The 21,860-nt window shown below is 40.8% G+C and overlaps 1 protein-coding gene across 2 annotated transcripts; it reads right to left on the reverse strand.

The window, feature by feature from the left end:
- Positions 1–159: 159 nt before the first annotated feature.
- Positions 160–20,668, reverse strand: cnpy1 (canopy FGF signaling regulator 1). Of its 2 annotated transcripts, XM_014140394.2 has the most exons (7): positions 20,452–20,668; positions 17,358–17,409; positions 16,810–16,912; positions 7,050–7,165; positions 3,180–3,389; positions 2,160–2,256; positions 160–332 (listed from the first exon to the last, which is right to left on the reverse strand). In XM_014140394.2, exons 3-7 carry the CDS (start codon positions 16,901–16,903, stop codon positions 292–294), a joined length of 558 nt encoding a protein of 185 aa, XP_013995869.1. In that variant the 5' UTR covers positions 16,904–16,912; positions 17,358–17,409; positions 20,452–20,668; the 3' UTR covers positions 160–291. The 2 variants fall into 2 exon arrangements, with proteins under 2 accessions (XP_013995869.1, XP_013995870.1); XM_014140395.2 differs by lacking the exon at positions 17,358–17,409.
- Positions 20,669–21,860: the final 1,192 nt, after the last annotated feature.

Raw genomic sequence — 21,860 nt, forward strand, 5'->3', positions numbered from 1 at the left:
AGTGCTACTTCTTCCTCCTGCATATTTTTAGAAATGTATAATTTAGGACTTTTTGACAACAGCACCCAGCTGGAAGTTACTAGGACTACCTCTAAAGAAACACCTGACTTTCTATATCATAATACAATTCCGTGGATTTGACAACGTTAGTCCAGTATCTCAATTCAAAATAGAAAACTTTATTTATATGTATTCAAGTTGATTGATACAATATCCTTCAAGAATGATTTTCTTCATTTGAAATATATATCTAAACTGGTCCGGTCATCGGCAGCAGAGATGCATGTAAAACTATAGTTCATCACTCTGGAATTTGGTGCCTTTACAGTGATCTGGAAATGAAATGTAGACAAAAATGAGTCCGCCATCTTGTCAGATGGCCTATTGAAAATAACTATCAATTATTGGACATCCAGTAGAAGACACCATTTACTGCAATGACACCTGCCGAAAAACGAATTACATCATATTGAAAACATACGAGAGATAGGAGCTGTGGTTTCTTTCTGATGATGAATTCCATATAACCCTGATACTCAAATAGCAGCGAAGAGGCCTAATCCGTCCTGACTTTCTTCACATAGCACATTCAAACTATCGGCCTACGTCCGCGATCTTGTTGAACAAAAATTGCCCTTTAGCTTCTCTAATGGAGTACTAGTTTCACAACATCATTCTCTGAGATATTAAACTGTTAAATAAACTGTTTCTGCTCAGAAATAGTACTTGGTCGGTTGCGCTGCTGTTTCAGAACCCTCATTTAACAGGGTTGAAACAAAATGGTGGATCAAAGACGACAGTTACGTAAGGGGGAAATCATGACACTACAAATATAGCTGTAATAAAGGTAGTAAGTGTCTGGATGTATACATTTTCATATTCTGTTTTCAGATGCATAATATACAAAAGTGGTCATGTTTGTATTCCCTGGTAGCGACACGGTACTCTTCTAAACATCTTTGGGGTCGCACAATCAAAAAACAGCAACATTAAAACGTTCAGATCACCAAAATGAGTATTTTGTAGGGCATCTGTCTGCTATTCTTTACAAATCAAAGCTCTTCAAAGGCCAAACACCCAGATACAGTGATTATTTGTTCATACAAAAAAATAGTGATTAGTCATTTTAACAAACTATAAAAGCTCATCAAAACCCAATGCTGTCATCTATTACTCCATTTGGGTAATGATGTGAGTAATAACACAGTTCTAGGTAGTATCATTTGGGTAATGATGTGAGTGATAACACAGTTCTAGGTAGTATCATTTGGGTAATGATGTGAGTAATAACACAGTTCTAGGTAGTATCATTTGGGTAATGATGTGAGTGATAACACAGTTCTAGGTAGTATCATTTGGGTAATGATGTGAGTGATAACACAGTTCTAGGTAGTATCATTTGGGTAATGATGTGAGTGATAACACAGTTCTAGGTAGTATCATTTGGGTAATGATGTGAGTAATAACATAGTTCTAGGTAGTATCATTTGGGTAATGATGTGAGTGATAACACAGTTCTAGGTAGTATCATTTGGGTAATGATGTGAGTAATAACACAGTTCTAGGTAGTATCATTTGGGTAATGATGTGAGTGATAACACAGTTCTAGGTAGTATCATTTGGGTAATGATGTGAGTAATAACATAGTGCTAGGTAGTATCATTTGGGTAATGATGTGAGTGATAACATAGTTCTAGGTAGTATCATTTGGGTAATGATGTGAGTAATAACATAGTTCTAGGTAGTATCATTTGGGTAATGATGTGAGTAATAACATAGTTCTAGGTAGTATCATTTGGGTAATGATGTGAGTGATAACACAGTTCTAGGTAGTATCATTTGGGTAATGATGTGAGTGATAACACAGTTCTAGGTAGTATCATTTGGGTAATGATGTGAGTAATAACATAGTTCTAGGTAGTATCATTTGGGTAATGATGTGAGTAATAACATAGTTCTAGGTAGTATCATTTGGGTAATGATGTGAGTAATAACATAGTTCTAGGTAGTATCATTTGGGTAATGATGTGAGTAATAACATAGGTAGTATCATTTGGGTAATGATGTGAGTAATAACATAGTTCTAGGTAGCATCTATGCAGTAAGGGGCAAACGGGAGGCCTGGTCAGAGAGAAACCACAACATGTCTGAAACCGTACCTGATACTTCATTGCATAACTTGTCGACCACATGGTCGGTCTCTTTGGCAAAGAGAGAGATGATATAATCTTCAAACTCCTCCACAATGCTTTCACACTGTAACAGAAGAAAGGGGATAGGTTGCCACTCGACAGACAGCAAAAACAGGTCCTCCGCACATGAGAGATTCACAAGCATGTAGTTTCACACAATAGTGGGCATGGCCGTGAGGCAGACTGCCATTTTTCCTCTCGCCTTGCCGTTCAGCCATCTTGGATGACTCATGTAACCTAGATAGGCAACACGATTGTTGGCGATTCCACACACACATACACTCACACAGACATCTTTGCGCATTATATGATTTCTTACTTGTGATGCCTAACTTGATCTTAAATATGCGCAAATTACGTGTAAGACCGCAATATAATTGTAAATGAACAAAGGAAATTTGGGGTTTTGGGTTAGAATACAGTACACCCCTGGCACCAAAATGACAAACTTCAACACTGAATGTCACACTGTAATAACTGTAAAAAAATACAATAATAATGAAAAATACAAATGCGAGCTTTAATACACGGTTTCAGATTTCTTGGTATAATTTCAATTAATGGCTTTCTATATTACAGACTACGACGCATGCAATATATCTTCATTAAAAAGGTCATAAGTAAAGTGGAAAAACAATATCAATGTACGTTTTAGTGTTACGGGCACAATTATCAAGAATGTAAATGGTTTTTCAGATAATATCAAGCTGTGATATCAAAGGCCAAGGTATAACATTGACTTCTGTGCTTTAAATTACATCAAAGTTTCACCCTGGTTAACAAAACATAATAAGCAGTTTCCCTCTGCTACCAATATCTCTATTCAACCTTGAAATACTTAGTTAATAGGTGAAAAAAAAGACTTGGAAATTCAGAACATAGGAAAAAATGTCACCTGAACTTTGAAGTATGTACAGCATGATGTACAGCAAGAGTGAAAATAAATTAATATATGTGAGTAAATTAATAAATTATTGCCACACTTACCACAAATTTTAGGGCATTGGATCCCTCTGGGCCATCAAACTTGAAATTGTTAAAATCAGGAAAATCCCCAGCATCAGAACTTCTTGGAGCAAATCTTTTGTATTGCTTTATCTTGGTGTCTGGGTCCATATGAAGAGCATAGTCACTCATGCTACCACAAACTCCATCCAGAAGCTCACTCAAGTTGGACTCAGACCTAGCAAGAGGGACCTGGTGGATAAAAATATGAAAATAAATTAAAAATAATACAAATTAAACTTAACCGAGTTTGATTCCAGTTCTATGAAGTTGCTTGGGATCCGGCCGGGTCATGTTGGTGACCCCTAACTTCCATTCCCATCACACAAACAACCCCTACTTCCCCTATGCTGGAACTATGACATTTAACCTGTAGAAGTATACCCCTTCCCCTTGGAAACAGGACAACACTTGCAATGGTGTCTAGACAGGTCAAGGTGCACTATGCTCCCGCCCCCGTGGCCTCCCCGGAAGGAGAGAGGGGAAAGGGTGACGGGGGGGCAGGGGCAGTGAAAGGGCCAGGGAGGGGGGCTGAATTAAGGAGCAGGGGGAGGCCTAAACAGCAGCCAAGTGCAGGGTAAACAGTTCAGTCTCATCCTTTGGTCCCTTTTGGCGGTTCATCTCCTCCACCCTCCAATGATCAAAGCAGGAAGTTTTCCTTGTCAATCCCGGTCAAAAGGTGCTGGGCAAGGGGAAGGGCGGGGGGCATATTGCAGATGAACTGGATTTTGTGCAATGTAGATATATCCCTGACCCTATTGTCCCCTTTCAGCCTCAGTATGGACCCTTCCGGACCCACTGATTACATTATAGAAGCATTTTCCCCCTCCTCTTTTTTTTTTTATATCTGACTCGTAGTGACACAAAGGGGCTTCGGTGGCTCACTGCCATCTGCTCACAAATAAGATAAAAAGGTTTCAGGAAACTGCCTGAACCTTGGTACACATTTCTCTCCTTTTTCAATGTACAGAGAGCTAAGTAGTTAACATTGAGGATGGCCTATCAACAAAAAAATTGTTTGACTACTTCAACATGAATGTTTAACTTTTAACTAATAAGTCACTTCAAAACAAAAATTGGAATATCAACCATAGCAGCAATTTTTTACAAAAATTGTAAACCAAAAATGGAGCTATTCTGATTATTATTACATTTTATTACACCATAGGTGTATTTCTATGAATATGTATGATGAGATCTTGACTTGATTGGTCAGAAAAATGTGCCTTAAATGTTTTTTTAAACACACCAAAAAGTCCAGCGTGAAAAAGTCCAACGTCAAGCCAAATCCTTATCATGCAATCCTGAAAATGGTGTGGAATTAAATTCCTTCCTTACCAGTCTGAGGGGTTTGAAAGGGACCTGTCAATCACACATTTCCTGAAGAATGAGGAGAGGACTAGGCAGACCTTGCAGAGAAAAGGCTTCTCAGGGATGCTATCCTCCATTGAATTCCCATTGGAAAACCAGCCATTATTGGAAAGGGGCTTTCAATTTCTGGTGTGAATAATATGGACCAATGAAAACACAAATTCATAAAAACTAGAACCTATTAATGCCACCATTTACAACAATGTGTAATATTGTTATAGTCTTCAGAAAAGGAAATATTTGCATAAACACACAGACAAACGATCGCTGCAGTATTTACCTTTATCGTGACAATACAGAAATGTAATTTAATGAAGAGTGACAGACATTTTTTTCATGGTCTAACCAGAAACATTGAAAGCCATTCGTTGAGAATTAATACATTTATGAAATTCAAATCTATATACAAATATAAAAACATAAGACATGAACAACTTCCATCAACTTATTCATCTAAGTTCAATGTCTTTGGCTTAATGATTCATTGTTGTAGGTTTAACTTTGTGGTGTGACTGGTGTCAACCTTCCTTCAGGGAGCCCTGCTGCTTTCTGAGGAGAGCAAAGGAGACTTAAGACCAGCAAATCTCCTATGATGGCATCTAAGCTTGAACACCCCTCCCTCCTTGATTCAGACAGGGTCAAAAGCCAGTGGGGTGGGGGAGGGTTTCTTGGATTTATGCTCAGAAGTCAAAACAAGCCAGTGATTAGTGCAAAAGGTACACTTCCATAGGGCAGTAAGTACAGAAGTTGATCAGCCATCTGGGTCTGTTGGTCATTTCACTTAAGAGTCAGTATGCTTACGGTTCAGAGCGTGGTAAAACCAGGTACATAATTCAATGCTTAACTCTTCTCTTATTAGTATTCATTATGATTCAGTAATTATAGTGGAGCTATATCATTGCATTCATACACTCTCTCTACTAACAACAACAGGGGTACTGCAGAGGCACACCCCCACAGCTTGAGGGCAAACAAAATGGAATATGAACAAGACTCACAGGGGTATAGGAACTGTAATTAGCATTTCTTTTCAAATTAACCCTCTTTTAGGAAACATTTAATGAGAGTCTGTGACTATGACATACACACCTGATCCATAGATAGCATAATAAACAGGAAGGACGGAGACTAACTGATGGCAAAAAAAACTATTCTCATGTAGCAAGAGCACCCTCCAGGAAACCTACAGCACCCGATGTCACAGGAAGGCCAAAAAGATCATCAAGGACAACAACCACCCGAGCCACTGCCTGTTCACCCCGCTACCATCCAGAAGGCGAGGTTAGTACAGGTGCATCAAAGCTGGCCCGAGAGATAGAAGCTGTTTTTCAATCTCAAGGCCATCAGACTGTTAAACAGCAATCACTAACACAGAGAGGCTGCTGCCTACAATAAATGGATCACTAGTCACTTTAATAATGTTTACATATCTTGCATTACTCATCTCATATGTATATACTGTATTTTGTACCATCTATGGCATCTTGCCTATGCCACTCTGCCATTGCTCTTCCATATATTCAATTGTATATATTCTTATTCCATCCCTTTACTTAGATTTGTGTGTATTAGATAGTTGTTGTGGAATTGTTAGAGTACATGTTAGATATTGCTGCACTGTTGGATCTAGATGCACAAGCATTACGCTACACTCACATTAACATCTACTAACCATGTGTAGGTGACCAATACAATTTGATTTGAAAAGAGAAGGTAAAGAGGATACTTCAAGAAAAAAACGAATCCAACTCTATATTGTTTGTTATACTATGCCTATGGAATGTTTGATTTAATTCAAATCTATATGAATGAGAGATAATTAGAGTTGTCATATTAGGAGATATAATATCAGAATCCCTTTTACTTGAAAGTGAACTTGAAATGGCCACGGGGGAGAGGAAAAACCACAAACAGCCTAGCTATATGAACAGCACTTTACTAGCTATCAATTACCATCAAAAGGGGATTAACCCCTGAGATCAATAGGGGAGCTGACCAGCTAATGACGGTCCCTGGACACTAGTGATAGGCCACTGGAACACTACCAGGTCTGACCTCTTCACACCACAACAATGCTTGGTTCGAAAAAGGAGGAAATACAGTGGTTTGAATATTCCAGAGGGAAATACAGGTGAAACAGTAATAAAGCGGGTACCAATGCTTACAACCACCCAAACTGAAATTAAGTTACACACTGATCTTTCTTTTCTTCTGCCGGGATGTTTCACAAGGTACGAGATCCAGGAAACCAGGAACTACTATGAAACCACTAGACCTATGCTTTGTCAAGTATTTTAAGTATGAATATGCATTCTTCAATGTATGAATGATGCATCGATCTCTTAATCCATAAATCATCAAATCTTTTTTTTCAAGAAAGTTCAATTGATAGCTTTGTGTGTACTATGAGATGTTTTGATCCAGTGGAGCGCACTTTGGAATAATACCTACTTTTGCAACATGATTTACTGAGGTAGCTACCTTTTTATCAGTCAGGCTCCCATCAGGCTTGAGTCTGAAGCCTCCCACATGGATAGTCTTCTTTGGATCAATCTGACTGATTGAATAATTGAGCTCATCAACAATAGCCCTGCATGCTAAAAGAAACAGACATAGATTAGAACAATCCACAGCACTCATTTACTATCAAACAAGTATTTATAGATCCATATTATGCCCACAGCTAGCGAAAAGCAAAAGTAAAACTGCAATAAAATGATTTCTAATGAAATAAGCTTGATAGAAAAAATGTGAAAATATAGGGTGCACACTAGAAACAAAAGTAAATAAGTCATTATGTATACAGAACTGATGATAAGAAAACATATACAACTCATAATACACTATATATACAAAAGTATGTGGACACCCCTTCAAATTAGTGGGTTCGGCTATTTCAGCCACACACATTGCTGACAGGTGTATAAAATCGATCACACAGCCATGCAAACTCTGAAGACAAACATTGTCAGTAGAATGGCCTTACTGAAGAGCTCAGTGACTTTCGACGTGGCACAGTCATAGGATGCCACCTTTTCAACAAGTCAGTTCATCAAATTTCTGCCCTGCTAGAGATGCTCCTGTCAACTATAAAAGTGCTGTTATTGTGAAGTGGATACATCTAGGAGCAACAACGGCTCAGCCATGAAGTGGTAGGCCACACAAGCTCACAGAACAGGACTGCCGAGTGCTGAAGTGGGTAGTGCATAGAAATCGTCAGTCCTCGGTTGCAACACTCACTACTGAGTTCCAAACGTCCTCTGAAAGCCAACGTCAGCTCAAAACTGTTAGACGGGAGCTTCATGAAATGGGTTTCCATGGTCGAGCAGCCGCACACAAGCCTAAGATCACCATGCACAATGCCAAGCTTCGGCTGGAGTGGTGTAAAGCTCGCCGCTATTGGACTCTGGAGCAGTGGAAACGGGTTCTCTGGAGAGATGAATCACGCTTCACCATCTGGCAGTCCGACGGATTAATCTGGGTTTGGCGGTTGCCAGGAGAACGCTACCTGCCCCAATGCATAGTGCCAACTGTAAAGTTTGCTGGAGGAGGAATAATAGTCTGGGGCTGTTTTTCATGGTTCGGGCTAGAACCCTTAGTTCCAGTGAAGGGAAATTTACAGCATAAAATTACATTCTAGACGATTCTTTGTGGCAACAGTTTGGGGAAGGCCCTTTCCTGTTTCAGCATGACAATCCCCCCCATGCAAAAAGCGAGGTCCATACAGAAATCGTTTGTTGAGATCAGTGTGGAAAAACTTGTCTGGCCTGCACAGAGCCCTGACCTCAACCCCATAGAACACCTTTGGGATGAATTGGAACGCCGACTGCGAGCCAGGCCTAATCACCCAACATCAGTGCCCGACCTTACTAATGCTCGTGGCTGAATGGAAGCAAGTCCCAGCAGCAATGTTCCAACATATAGTGGAAAGACTTCCCAGAAGCGTGAAGGTTGTTATATCAGCAAAGGGGGGGACCAACGTCATGTTAATGCCCATGATTTTGGAATGAGATGTTCGACAAGCAGGTGTTTCCACATACTTTTGATCATGTCGTGTATATACATATTTATATATACACGACATGATCAAAAGTATGTGGACACCGGCTTATTCCTCCTCCAACAAACCCCATATATATATATATATCACACACACACACAGTGCATTTGGAAAGTATTCAGACCCCTTGAGTTTTTCCACTTTTTGTTACATTACAGCTTTACGTTACAGAAATCATCAATCTACACACAATACCCCATAATGACAAAGTGAAAACAGGTTTTTAGAAATACCTTATTTACAGAAGTATTCACACCCTTTTCTTTGAGACTTGAAATTGAGCTCAGGTGCATCTTGTGTACATTGATCATCCTTGAGATGTTTCTACAACTGGATTGGAGTCCACCTGTGGTAAATTAAATTGACTAGACATGATTTGGAAAGGCACACACCTGTCTATATAAAGGTCCCACAGTTGACAGTGCATGTCAGAGCAAAAACCAAGCCATGAGATCAAAGCAATTGTCTGTAGAGATCCAAGACAGGATTGTGTCGGGGCACAGATCTGGGGAAGGGTAACAAAATATTTCTGCAGCATTGAAGGTCTCCATCATTCTTAAATGGAAGAAGTTTGGAACCACCATGACTCTTCCTAGAGCTGGCTGCCAGGCCAAACAGGGAGGTTACCAAGAATCCGATGGGTCACTCTAACAGCTACAGAGTTCCTCTGTGGAGATGGCAGAACCTTCCAGAAGGACAACCATCTCTGCAGCACTCCACCAATCAGGCCTTTATGGTACAGTGGCAAAGACAGAAGCCACCCCTCTGTAAAAGGCACATGCCAAAAGGCACCTCAAGACTCTCAGACCATGAGACACCAGATTCTCTGGTCTGATGAATCCAAGATTGAACTCTTTGACCTGAATGCCAAGCGTCACGTCTGAAGGAATCCTGGCACAATCCCTACGGTGAAGCATGGTGATGGCAACATCTTGCTGTGGGTATGTTTTTCAGCGGCAGGGACTGGGAGACAAGTCAGGATCGAGGGAAAGATGAACGGAGCAAAGTACAGAGATCCTTGATGAAAACCTGCTCCAGAGCGCTCAGGACCTCAGACTGGGGCGAAGGTTCACCTTCCAACAGGACAATGACCCTAAGCACACATCCAAGACAACGCAGGAGTGTCATCAGGACAAGTCTCTGAATGTCCTTGAGTGACCCAGCCAAAGCCTGGACTTGAATCCAAAGATCTCTGGAGAGACCTGAAAATAGCTTTGCAGCGACGCTCCCCATCCAACCTGACAGAGCTTGAGAGGATCTGCAGAGAAGAATGGGAGAAACTCCCAAAATACAGGTGTGCCAAGCTTGTAGCGTCATACCCAAGAAGACTCGAGGTTGTAATCACTGCTAAAGGTGTTTCACCAAAGTACTGAGTAAAGGGTCTGAATACTTTTGAAATGTGATATTTCAGTTAATTTTTTTTTTAATACATTTGATTTTTTTTAAAATAAAAACCTGTTTTTGCTTTGTCATTATGGGGTATTGTGTGTAGATTGATGGGGGGAACAACTATTTAATCAATTTTAGAATAAGGCTGTAACGTAACAAAATGTGGAAAAGTGAAGGGGTCGGAATACTTTCTGAATGCACTGTATATACAGTACCAGTCAAAAGTTTAGACACACCTACTCATTCAAAGGTTTTTCTTCATTTTTATGATTTTCTACACTGGAGAATAATAGTGAAGACATCAAAACTATGAAATAACACATGGAATCATGTAGTAACCAAAAAACAAATGTTAAAGAAATGAAAATATATTTTAGATTTTAGATTCTTCAAAGTAGCCACCTTGATATTTTCATTTGTTTAACACTTTTTTGGTTGCTACATGATTCCATGTGTGTTATTTCATCATTTAAATGTCTTTAAATTTAAATTATTCTACAATGTAGAAAATAGTAAAAAATAAAATAAAAACCCTTGAATGAGTAGGTGTGTCCAGACTAGTACTGTATATATATATATATATATATATATATATATATATATATATATATATATATATATATATATATAAATAAATAAATAAAACGGTGTGTATAGACAGTAAGGACAGTATATGAATAGAAAAGGTGTGAAGAGCAGTAGTTATATAGGATGAGCCATGACTAGAACACAGTATATACAGTGCCTTCAGAAAGTATTCCGCATTTTGTTGTGTTGCAGCCTGAATTCAAAATAGATTAAATATGTATTTTTTCATCCATCTACACACAATACTCCATAACGACAAAGGGACATTTTTCTTAGAAATTTTCGCAAATATATTGAAAATGAAATACAGAAATATCTCATTTACATAAGTATTCACACCCATGACTCAATACGTTAGAATTACAGCTGTGAGTCTTTCTGGGTAAGTCTCTAAGAGCTTTCCACAACAGGATTGTATAATATTTGCCCATTATTCTTTTCAAAATTCTTCAAGCTCTTTCAAATTGGTTGTTGGTCATTACTAGACAACCATTGTCAAGTCTTGCCATAGATTTTGAAGCATATTTAAGTCAAAACTGTAACTCTGCTCCTGTCTTGGTAAAGAACTCCAGTGTAGATTTGGCAGTGTGTTTTAGATTATTGTCCTGCTGAAATGTGAATTCATCTCCCAGTGTCTGATAGAAAGCAGACTGAACCAGGTTTTTCTTTTTATCCTTAAAAACTCCCCAGTCCTTATCTATTACAAGCATACCCATAACATGATGCAGCCACCACTATGCTTAAAAATATGGAGAGTGGTGCTCAGTAATGTGTTGTATTGAATTTGCCCCAAACATACCACTTTGTATTCAGGACAAAAAGTGAATTGCTTTGCCACATTTATTCCAGTATTACTTTAGTGCCTTGTTGCAAACAGGACGCATGTTTTGGAATATTTGTATTCTGTACAGGCATCCTTCTTTTCACTCTATCAATTAGGTTAGTATTGTGGAGTAACTTCAACGTTGTTGATCCATCCTCTGTTTTCTCCTATCACAGCCATTCAACTCTGTAACTGTTTTAATGTCAGCATTGGCTTCATAGTGAAATCCCTAAGCGGTTCCCTTCCTCTCCGGCAACAGAGTTCGGAAGGACGCCTGTATCTTTGTAGTGACTGGGTGTATTGATACACCATCCAAAGGGTAATTAATAACTTCACCAAGCTCAAAGAGATATTCAATATCTGCTTCTTTCTTTAACACATCCACCAATGGCTGCCCTTCTTTGCGAGGACTTGGAAAACATCCCTGGTCTTTCCGATCTAATTAAAGAACATTTTTATTTGTCACATGCGCCGAATACAACATGTGCAGACCTTACCGTGAAATGCTTACTTACAAGCCCTTAACCAACAATGCAGTTCAAGAAAGAGTTAAGAAAATATTTACTAAATAAACTAAATGTAAAAAATAACAATAACAAGGCTATATACAGGGGGTACAGGTTAGTTGAGGTAATTTGTACATGTAGGTAGGGGTAAAGTGACTATGCATAGATAATAAACAGTGAGTAGAGGCAGTGGGTGGTGGAGGGGGGTGTCAATGTAAATAGCCCGGGTGGCAATTTCATTAATTGTTCAGCAGTCTTATGGCTTGGGGGTAGAAGCTGTTAAGGAGCCTTTTGGACCCCGACTTGGAGCTGCGGTACCATGTGCCGTACAGTAGCAGAGAGAACAGTCTATGACTTGGGTGACTGGAGTCTGACAATTTTTGGGGTCTTCCTCTGACGTGGAGTCCTGGATGGCAGGAAGCTTTGCCCCAGTGATGTACTGGGCCGTACGCACTACCCTCTGTAGCGCCTTACGGTTGGATGCCGAGCAGTTGCCGTACCAGGCGGTGATGGAACTGGTCAGGATGCTCTTGATGGTTTAGCTGTAGAACTATTTGTGGATCTGGGGACCCATGCCAAATCTTTTCAGTCTCCTGAGGGGGAAATGGTGTCGTCATGCCCTCTTCACGACTGTCTTGGTTTGTTTGGACCATGATAGTTTGTTGGTGATGTGGACACAAAGGAACTTGAAACTCTCGACCCGCTCCACTGCAGCCCCATCGATGTTAATGGGGTCTGTTCGGCCCTCCTTTTACAGTAGTCCACGATCAGCTCCTTTGTCTTGCTCACATTGAGGGAGAGGTTGTTGTCCTGGCACCACATTGCCATGTCTCTGACCTCCTCCCTATAGGCTGTCTCATCGTTGTCGTGATCAGGCCTACCACTGTTGTGTCGACAGCAAACTTAATGTTGGTGTTGAAGTTGTGCTTGGCCACGCAGTTGTGGGTGAACAGGGAGTACAGGAAGGGACTAAGCACACCCCCCTGAGGGGCCCCAGTGTTGAGGATCAGCGTGGCAGATGTGTTGTCTACCCTTACCACCTGGGGGGCGGCCCGTCAGGAAGTCCAGGATCCAGTTGCAGAGGGAGGTATTTAGTCCCAGGGTCCTTAGCTTATTGATGAGCTTTGTGGGACTATGATGTTGAACGCTAGCTGTAGTCAATGAACAGCATTCTCACATAGGGCAGTGTGGAGTGCAATTGAGATTGCGTCATCTGTGGATCTGTTGGGACAGTATGCGAATTGGAGTGGGTCTAGGGTTTCCGGGATGATGGTGTTGATGTGAGCCTTGAACAGGCAGGTTACCTTCACTTTCTTGGGCACAGGGACTATGGTGGTCTGTTTGAAACATGTAGGTATTACAGACTCGGTCAGGGATAGTTTGAAAATGTCAGTGAAGACACTTGCCAGTTGGTCCACGCATGCTCAGAGTACACGTCCTGGTAATCCGTCAGGCCCCGCAGCCTTGTGAATGATGACCTGTTTAAAGGTCTTGTTCACATCGGCTACGGAGAGCGTGATCCCACAGTCGTCTGGAACAGCTTGTGCTCTCATGCATGCTTCAGTGAGCTTGCCTTGAAGCAAGCTTAAAGGCATTTAGCTCGTCTGGTAGGCTCTCGTCACTGGGCAGCTCACCGCTGGGTTTCCCTTTGTAGTCCGTAATAGTTTGCAAGCCCTGCCACATCTAATCGTCCTATATTGACACTTTGCCTGTTCGATGGTTCATCTGAGGGCATAGCGGAATTTCTTATAAGCGTCCGGATTAGTGTCCTGCTCCTTGCAGCCGGCAGCTTTAGCCTTTAGCTCGGTACGGATGTTTCCTGTAATCCATGGTTTCTGGTTGGGATATGTACATATGGTCACTGTGGGGACGATGTCGCCGATGCATTACTGATGAAGCCGGTGATTGAGGTGGTATTCTCCTCAAAGCCATTAGATAAATCCCAGAACATATCCCAGTACGGACTAGCAAAACAGTCCTGTAGCATAGCATCCACGTCATCTGACCACTTCTGTGTTGAGCGAGTCACTGGTACTTCCTGCTTTAGTTTTTGAATGTAAGCAGGAATCAGGAGGATAGAATTATGGTCAGATTTGGCAAATGGAGGGCGAGGGAGAGCTTTGTATGCACCTCTGTGTGTGGAGTAAAGGTGGTCTAGAGTTTTTTTTCCTCTGGTTGCACATGTGACATGCTGGTAGAAATGAGGTAAAACAGATTGAAGTTTGCCTGCATTAAAGTCCCCAGGCACTAGGAGCAATGCTTCTGGATGTGCATTTTCTTGTTTGTTTATGGCCTTATACAGCTCGTTGAGTGGTCTTAGTGCCAGCATTGGTTTGTGGTGGTAAAAAAATATGGCTACAAATAATAGATGAAAACTTACTTGGTAGATAGTGTGGTCTACAGCTTATCATATGAGGTACTCTACCTCAGGCGAGCAATACCTAGAGACTTCTTTAATATTAAACATTGCGCACCAGCTGTCATTGACAAATAGACACACCCCCACCCTTTGTCTTACCAGAAGTAGCTGCTCTGTCCTGCCAATGCACGGAAAACCCAGCCGGCTCTATATTCTCTGTGTGGTCGTTCAGCCACGACTCGGTGAAACATAAGATATTACAGTTTTTAATGTCCTGTTGGTAGGATAGTCTCGGTCATAGATCATCCAGTTTATTTTCCAGTGATTGCACGTTGGCCAATAGAATGGATGGTAAAGGCGGTTTACCCACTTGCCGACGAATTCTCACAAGGCACCCGACCTCCGCCCCCTGTATTTCCGTCTTTTCTTCACGTGAATGATGGGGATTTGGGCCTGGTCTCGGGGAAGCAGTATATCCTTTGCATCGGACTCATTCAAGAAAACAATCTTCGGCCAGTTCGAGGTGAGTAATTGCTGTTCTGATGTCCAGAAGCTCTTTTCGGTCATAAGACACGGTAGCAGCAACATTATGTACAAAATAAGTTACAAACAACGCGAAAAAAAACAAACAAAATAGCACAGTTGGTTAGGAGCCCGTAAAACGGCAGCTATCCCCTTCGGCGCCATTGTCTTTGTGGTTGAATCTGTGTTTGAAATTAACTGCTCGATTGAGGGACCTTACAGATAATTGTATGTGTGGGGTACAGAGATGAGGTAGTCATTAAAAAATTATGTTAAACACTATTATTGCACACAGAGGGAATCCGTGCAACTTACTGTGTGACTTGCTAAGCACATTTTTACTCCTGAACTTACTTAGGCTTGCAATAAAAAAGGGGTTGAATGTTTATTGACTCAAGACATTTAAGCTTTTCATTTTTAATTAACTTTTAAAAACATAAAATACATAATACCCTATAATTTCTAAATTGAATTATCTGTAGGCCAGTGACAAACATTCTCAATTGAATCCATTTTAAATTCAGGCTGTAAAACAACATGATTAGGAAAAAGTCAAGGTGTGTGAATACTTTCTGAAGGCACTGTACATATAAAGTGGGTAAAACAGTATGTAAACATTACTCAAGTGACCAGTGTTCAGTGACTCTATGTACATAGGGCAGCAGTCTCTAAGGGGCAGGGTAGAGTACTGGGTGGTAGCCGGCTAGTAACAGTGACTAAGGTTCAGGGCAGGGCGGTGACTGTTTAACAGTCTGATGGCCTGGAGATAGAGGCTGTTTATCAGTACCTCAGTCACAGCTTTGATGTTTTAATTCATTGGTAGCTTGAGAAGTGTTACATACTCATGCAAGGATGACTCCAAGGTTTGGTCACACTGCAGTGTTGAGTTCAAAGAATGACAATGGTGCTCCAATTAAATGTGATGAGCTGCCTTTTACCAAGTTTAACTTGCCTTTTTAAAACATAATTGCTGAAACTATGTAATAGCTGGAAAATGTTAATTATCATGATGACAAAGTTTTCAATAGTGCGCCTTTCTTATTTTTAGATAAAGAATATTGTAAATTGTCTCTGTCCTTCTACACGTTTGAAATTCAACAGAAATTGTAATGAACACGATGGGAGACAGAGAGCTGGTTTCAAGCGCAGGGTAAAGGACCACAGGAGGAGGCAGGTAGCTGGGTCCAGGGGCAGGCAGAAGGTCATACACAGGGGGTCCAAAAGGGCAACAGTACAGGCAGGGAAAAGGCTAGTAACATAGTCCGGAAGATCAGGCAATAGGTAGTTAACAGAAAATCCAGTAGGCTAAAGTACAGGCAGGGAATAGGCAAAAGGCATCATTAGTGAGGCAGGCAAAAAAATCATGCACGAGAGGCGTAAATCATGGTAAAAACAGATCTCTGAAAGCTGTGTGTCGCAAAAACAAACAATACCTCACAGTGATGGGGGCAAAGAACTGAACTAAATCGTGTGTGAACAGGTGATGAGAATTCAGGTGATTGGGATCTGGAGAGTAAGCTGTGTTCAGGGGATCTACATGTTTGACAGTGTGAGCTGGAAAGTGGGCTGGAATGTGAGCTGCTTTCAGGGGATCTACGTGTTTGAGTTGGAAGCAGACGTTACAGAAATATATATATTTTTTAACTGCATGCACAAACAATAAGACCTCAAAATAGTTTTACTAATATAATGATTGTCCAAAATTGCACAGTAACAAAAAAACTCTTGATAATCAAGAAACCAATCAGATGTAGAATAGGAAATGCTGTCCTGGCAGGTGAAATGATAGGAAACAAGCTTACAATACATTAGTTTGCTTGAGTTAACTTTCACAAAATAATATATTTTATCACAATACTTCACAACCCTTTGCAAATCTATAGTCTGTATTGGCTATAAACAGGGGCTGCATTACATGTAAGCCTAAATCCTGAAAAAATGCATATTGCATAGGTAGAAAAGGACAAAGTGAACAAATAAACATCCCAATTTACCTGAACAATACAGCACCTTGTCTTTTTTCCCTTCAGTAGTTTCGGTTAAGATACTCATTGCCACCAAGGCAATTTGAATAATCCATGGTGCCATATTCGTACCCTAGGGAAAGAGATATGTATAAAGCAGGCAAGCAAAGCCAATTCATTATTCAAATTTAAAAAAAGGTATTTGCCATTGAGCGCCACCCACAGTCTATCTAGCAAGAGTCATATTCTGAAATCAGGTTGTGAAGCAAACTACTATAGCAGTACCCTTACTTTAACACAAAACAACAAGAAAACTGATTTCCACAAACTGTCTAGACATAACAGAATGTGTTGAGCTCCAAGAAGTTATATCATATGTGAAGGAGTATAATTGTACAGAGCTAGAGTGAAACTGGGTTTAACATGGGCCATAAAACTGAGTGCCTCTCCACAAGGGTATGGGGGGGGTTGGCCACAAGTCATGTCATCTTTAGATCAAATATTCAAACAGAACTTAGTCTACAACTTCATGGTGGTGAGAAGTATTGATAAATAGTGAAAGGAGGTGGAACACAAACCGGTGTTAGCAGTCCTTGAGGTTAGCGGTCCTTGAGGTTAGCGGTCCTTGGTCTAGCAAAAAGTTAAGAGTGTAGTGAATGATGAATGTTTGCAGAGTCTGTGTAGTCTAGAATAGTGGAGAGTAAATAAACCCTTAAGAGTCCTTTATTCCAGCAAAAATATATATGTTTATGTCTTCGGTGATATATTTTGATTGGATGCTGAAGCTGAACACAGTTTGAATGAGAGAAAACATTATTGTGTTTTTATGGGGTTGACAGCCTAGATACTGTTAAAATGTATCTTTAACGGTAGAATTAACAAAATGACGTAGCAGGAGCAGCACAGCAGATATTGCTATGAGCAGGAAGCAAGAATTCGCTCGCACACAGTATTGGTGCATGTGCACTTACAATGTGGTAGCTATGGGACCATAGCTACCATACGCAGACTACGCACTGCGCGTAGGGCCCTGCAACCGCTAGGGGGCCCCCGACCCAGAAATGTTTAAATCAAAATAAAATGCTGGAACTCAGTCGGGGTCTGAACTTACTATTAAGAGTGATAAAAGTAAAAATACACAAGGCGCAATTTAGAAATTTGGTAGTGCATTAGCAGTTATCCACTTGTTATGTCAGTCACTGAGCACGGTTACATTCACAAAATAATATGATTATTGTGGATAGTCAGATTAACATAATAGTTCGATTGAAACGTTTATACATGCTTTGTAAGAAGAACGATTTCCCTCATAATCCTGTTTACATGGTCAGATCTGAAATCAGGCTACTGAAGGCACTCTGATAAATGCAGAAAATCACCAATCAAAATAAACGTTCTACCACAGCGTACATGTTATTTTTGGGAAGCATATTTGATTCTGAGTTTGGACATATAAAGTTTGCATGTGAAAACTACTTCTAAGACGCATACATTCAGTTGTTTCTGAACTCACTTCACTTGCGCTAAAGAGGGAGGATCGCTCGGCTGGTGCTAGCACATACACAGATCATATACACCGCTGGAACACCGATGAAGGTGTTTACATGTCCTAATAATTCTAAAGTTTGCTCAGAAAACCAGGTGTTTTAATTGGCGTATGCATACTTCGATTTTGACCTTAAGCTGATTAAGATAAGCAGAGTAATGTGTTTACATGACTATCGCATAATCTGCCTACTGCCATAATCAGTTTAATATTGAATTATTACTGGGTATGTAAACGTACTTACTGACAGTCACTCAATTTGCCCATGTCTGTTAAAAATGGTTATTGCCACTACAATTTGCCTACCACTCCAACAGATCCACGGAAGATATAATTTCCATCGGTATTCACATCGCCGTAACACATCTGGACCAGAGGAACACCCTACATGCTATTCATTGACTACAGTTCTGCATTCAACACTATTGTTCCCTCCAAGGTTGACTGCAAGCTCAGAGCCCTGGGTCTGGACACCACCCTTTGCAAATGGATCTTGAACTTACTGACTGGCAGACCACAAGCTGTGAAGATTGGCAACAACACCACCTCAACACTGACTCTTAATACAGGGGCTCCCCAGGGGTGTGTCCACTGTACTTCCTGTTCGTAGCTCTGCACGACACCAACTCCATCATCAAGTTTGCTGACGACACCACGGTGGTAGGAGTTGATTGTTGACTTCAGAAAGCAGAGGAGGGAACATGTTCCGATCCACATCAACGGGACTGCAGTAGAGAGAGCCAGCAGTTTTAAGATCCTCAGCGTCCACATCACAGAGGACTTGACATGGACCAACAACACCACCACTCCTGTCAAGACGCCTCAACAGCATCTGTACTTCCTAAGGCGGCTGAAGAAATTTGGCATGCCACCTCGGGTCTTTTCCAAATACTATTGCTGCACCATCGAGAGCGTCCTGACCGGTTGCATCATGGCCTGTTATGGAAATTGCTCCGTCCACAGACGCAAGGCCCTCCAGTGGGTGGTGAAGGCCGCCCAGTACATCACTGGGACCGTGCTCCCACCCATCCAGGACTACTTGAAACGGTGCCTGAGGAAGTCCCAGCAGCATCATCAAAGACCTTACACACCCCAGCTACAAGCTGTTCACTCCCTTAGCGTCGGGGAGACATTACTGGAACATGAGGTCTAATACCAACAGGCTCAGAGACAGTTTCTACCTACAAACCAATCAGACTTCTGAACACTTGAACCGAACTGACCACCTGCTCTGATTCTCCACACCTTAGCACGCACACATACACCTGCTGCTACCAGACTCTTATTATGATTGCTAAATAGTGCACAATTTAAATGCTTGCCCCCCAATACCCCCTTCCCAAAACATGTGTAAATATTGGACTATAAATTGTGCCTTCCTGTATTATACTTATGCTAAAATGTTATGCCTGTGAGGGGGGCCCTCCAACCAAATCTCGCTTAGGGCCCCCCAAAAGGCTTGAGGCGGCACTGCCCACGACCAAAACATCAGAGAAGTTTAGCCTTGCTGTGCTCCAACACTCTTAGTTGTTGTGGAAATAATTGACCCGCTATGCTGTTTACTTTGTGCATCTTGTCATATAACCGACTCCATCTTTAAAATCAACTTCCAGTAGATCACTGTTGAAATAAGCAAATGCATGCGGTATGAAGAAAGCAAGGTAGTGGTGGAAAGAGGTGATTTTGGCAGGACAATGCTATAATAGCCTACTATAAGTTGACTGACCTCTACATACATATTAGTTAAATCTATACCCTCGTTAAAATGCATTGCAAAGAAAATGTTCAACAAATAATTCGTTTTTGATAAAAATCCTGGATGCAAAGCACTGTAAATTGACCACAGCACTGTAAATGTGCCTTTAGACGCCTTGCTCTCATTGACAACCAGAGAATTGACTGCGTTTTGGATACATCACTGGCGGCGCGTTAAAAGCGGAAAAAACGAAGCTTTGTGTGAATGCAGCATCCAGCCTAGATAAAGTTGTGGGGCAGCCTATTTTCATGTAGCCTACCCAAGTCAAAAACATTCTAAATAAAGGCCAAATATGCTACCCTGTCATTTTCTAATAATTACACCAGTCAGGTAGCGTAATACTGGATTACAATAGACCCTTGGAACTTACCTGATTCAACAGTCAGGTGAGTAAGAATTAGGAACTTTTCAGCACGGTAGGCTACAACAGTGAAGTCGGATTCAGACGCGAGGGACAACGTTGTGAATGCTGACTGTACATAAAACAAACGGCTAAAGTGAAGTTCGTTTTTTAATGTTCACCTGTTTTGAATGAACCATGATCATATCTACCTTACTGTCAGTGGACAGTGTCTACTTACGTGCTTGTTCCAGGCGTTGCCACGTTCAGCCAGGAAGCAGAACAATGACAGCTATGTGAGCCAATGGTATTGTAAACTCAGCACATATATCCAATGACAGAACGCTACCTAACGGGAATGAACATACTGAGAACACCGGGCGTCGAGTTGCTTTCCAGATCGGCAACAATCACCTGCTTTTGAGCTAACAGTATCTTGATTATGCTGGTTAATGAGTGAGTCGACTATATAGACGCTGCGCAAATTTTCTCCATCTTTCCAAGTAGTCCTATCCTTTAATACCCTTCTCAGTCGACCCTTGTGAATAAGCCCAATAGCCTAATAATGCAATATGAAGGCTATGCTGATCTCTTTGTTAAGTGACCCACATCATGTACCCCAGTCCATTCTATTAGAAATGAACAATTAGTCATGTTAGCTTAGCTTAATTGTGGTCCTGTGCTTAAGGAGATTTAATTGCTTGTGTTGATTTAGACATAATTGTTTTGCATTCATGGGCAGTGATGAGATCATGGTGCTCATTTTCTATACATGAACAATTTTAGTCTCTTCATTTTGGTGGTTAGTCAAGCACTACTAGCAAACTAGAGGTGTGCTACAGTGACTGTTGGTTTCACATTGTGCCTCCAGCTAGTGATAGGTGGGCCCTTTTGAGAAGGGAATTTGACCTGGTTTTCTCACCAGTAACTGCATATTAACCACAGATCACCTTCTCTTATAAAGGGGGAGTGTGTGTACATTGAGAATTCTCAATATAGATGAGACAATGTGATAGATATGATAGAGCTGGTTCTTTTGTGCTGAAAGAAAATGGTTTGATCAGTCAATTATTAGTTAAAATAAACATGATGTTGATACAGTATATTTATATTCATCAATGTGAAGCTTTCTACAGAGCCCCCATAGAATAGATCTTGAAATGCAATTGGACAGTGTATTTTTAAAACCATTCGGCATGTACTGTATATCCTGTAAAATTGGCTGTTAGTGATACAATTCCAATAGTATATTATTGTCTACTTGGTCTCCAGTAATGACTGATAGTGATGTACTGATAGTGATGTACTGATAGTGATGACTGATAGTGATGTACTGATAGTGATGTACTGATAGTGATGACTGATAGTGATGACTGATAGTGATGACTGATAGTGATGTACTGATAGTGATGACTGATAGTGATGTAATGATAGTGATG

Source organism: Salmo salar, chromosome ssa14 (assembly GCF_905237065.1).
Source record: "Salmo salar chromosome ssa14, Ssal_v3.1, whole genome shotgun sequence".
Lineage (NCBI taxonomy): Eukaryota > Metazoa > Chordata > Actinopteri > Salmoniformes > Salmonidae > Salmo > Salmo salar.

Excerpts from the sequence above, each read along its gene's own strand:
- cnpy1 (XM_014140395.2), bottom strand. The coding sequence starts at position 16,903 with ATGGCACCATGGATTATTCAAATTGCCTTGGTGGCAATGAGTATCTTA. Across the intron at positions 7,166-16,809 it reads CAAGGTGCTGTATTGTTCAG|CATGCAGGGCTATTGTTGAT; the intron begins GTAAATTGGGAT and ends TGTTTCTTTTAG. Across the intron at positions 2,257-3,179 it reads CCAATGCCCTAAAATTTGTG|TGTGAAAGCATTGTGGAGGA; the intron begins GTAAGTGTGGCA and ends CTTCTGTTACAG.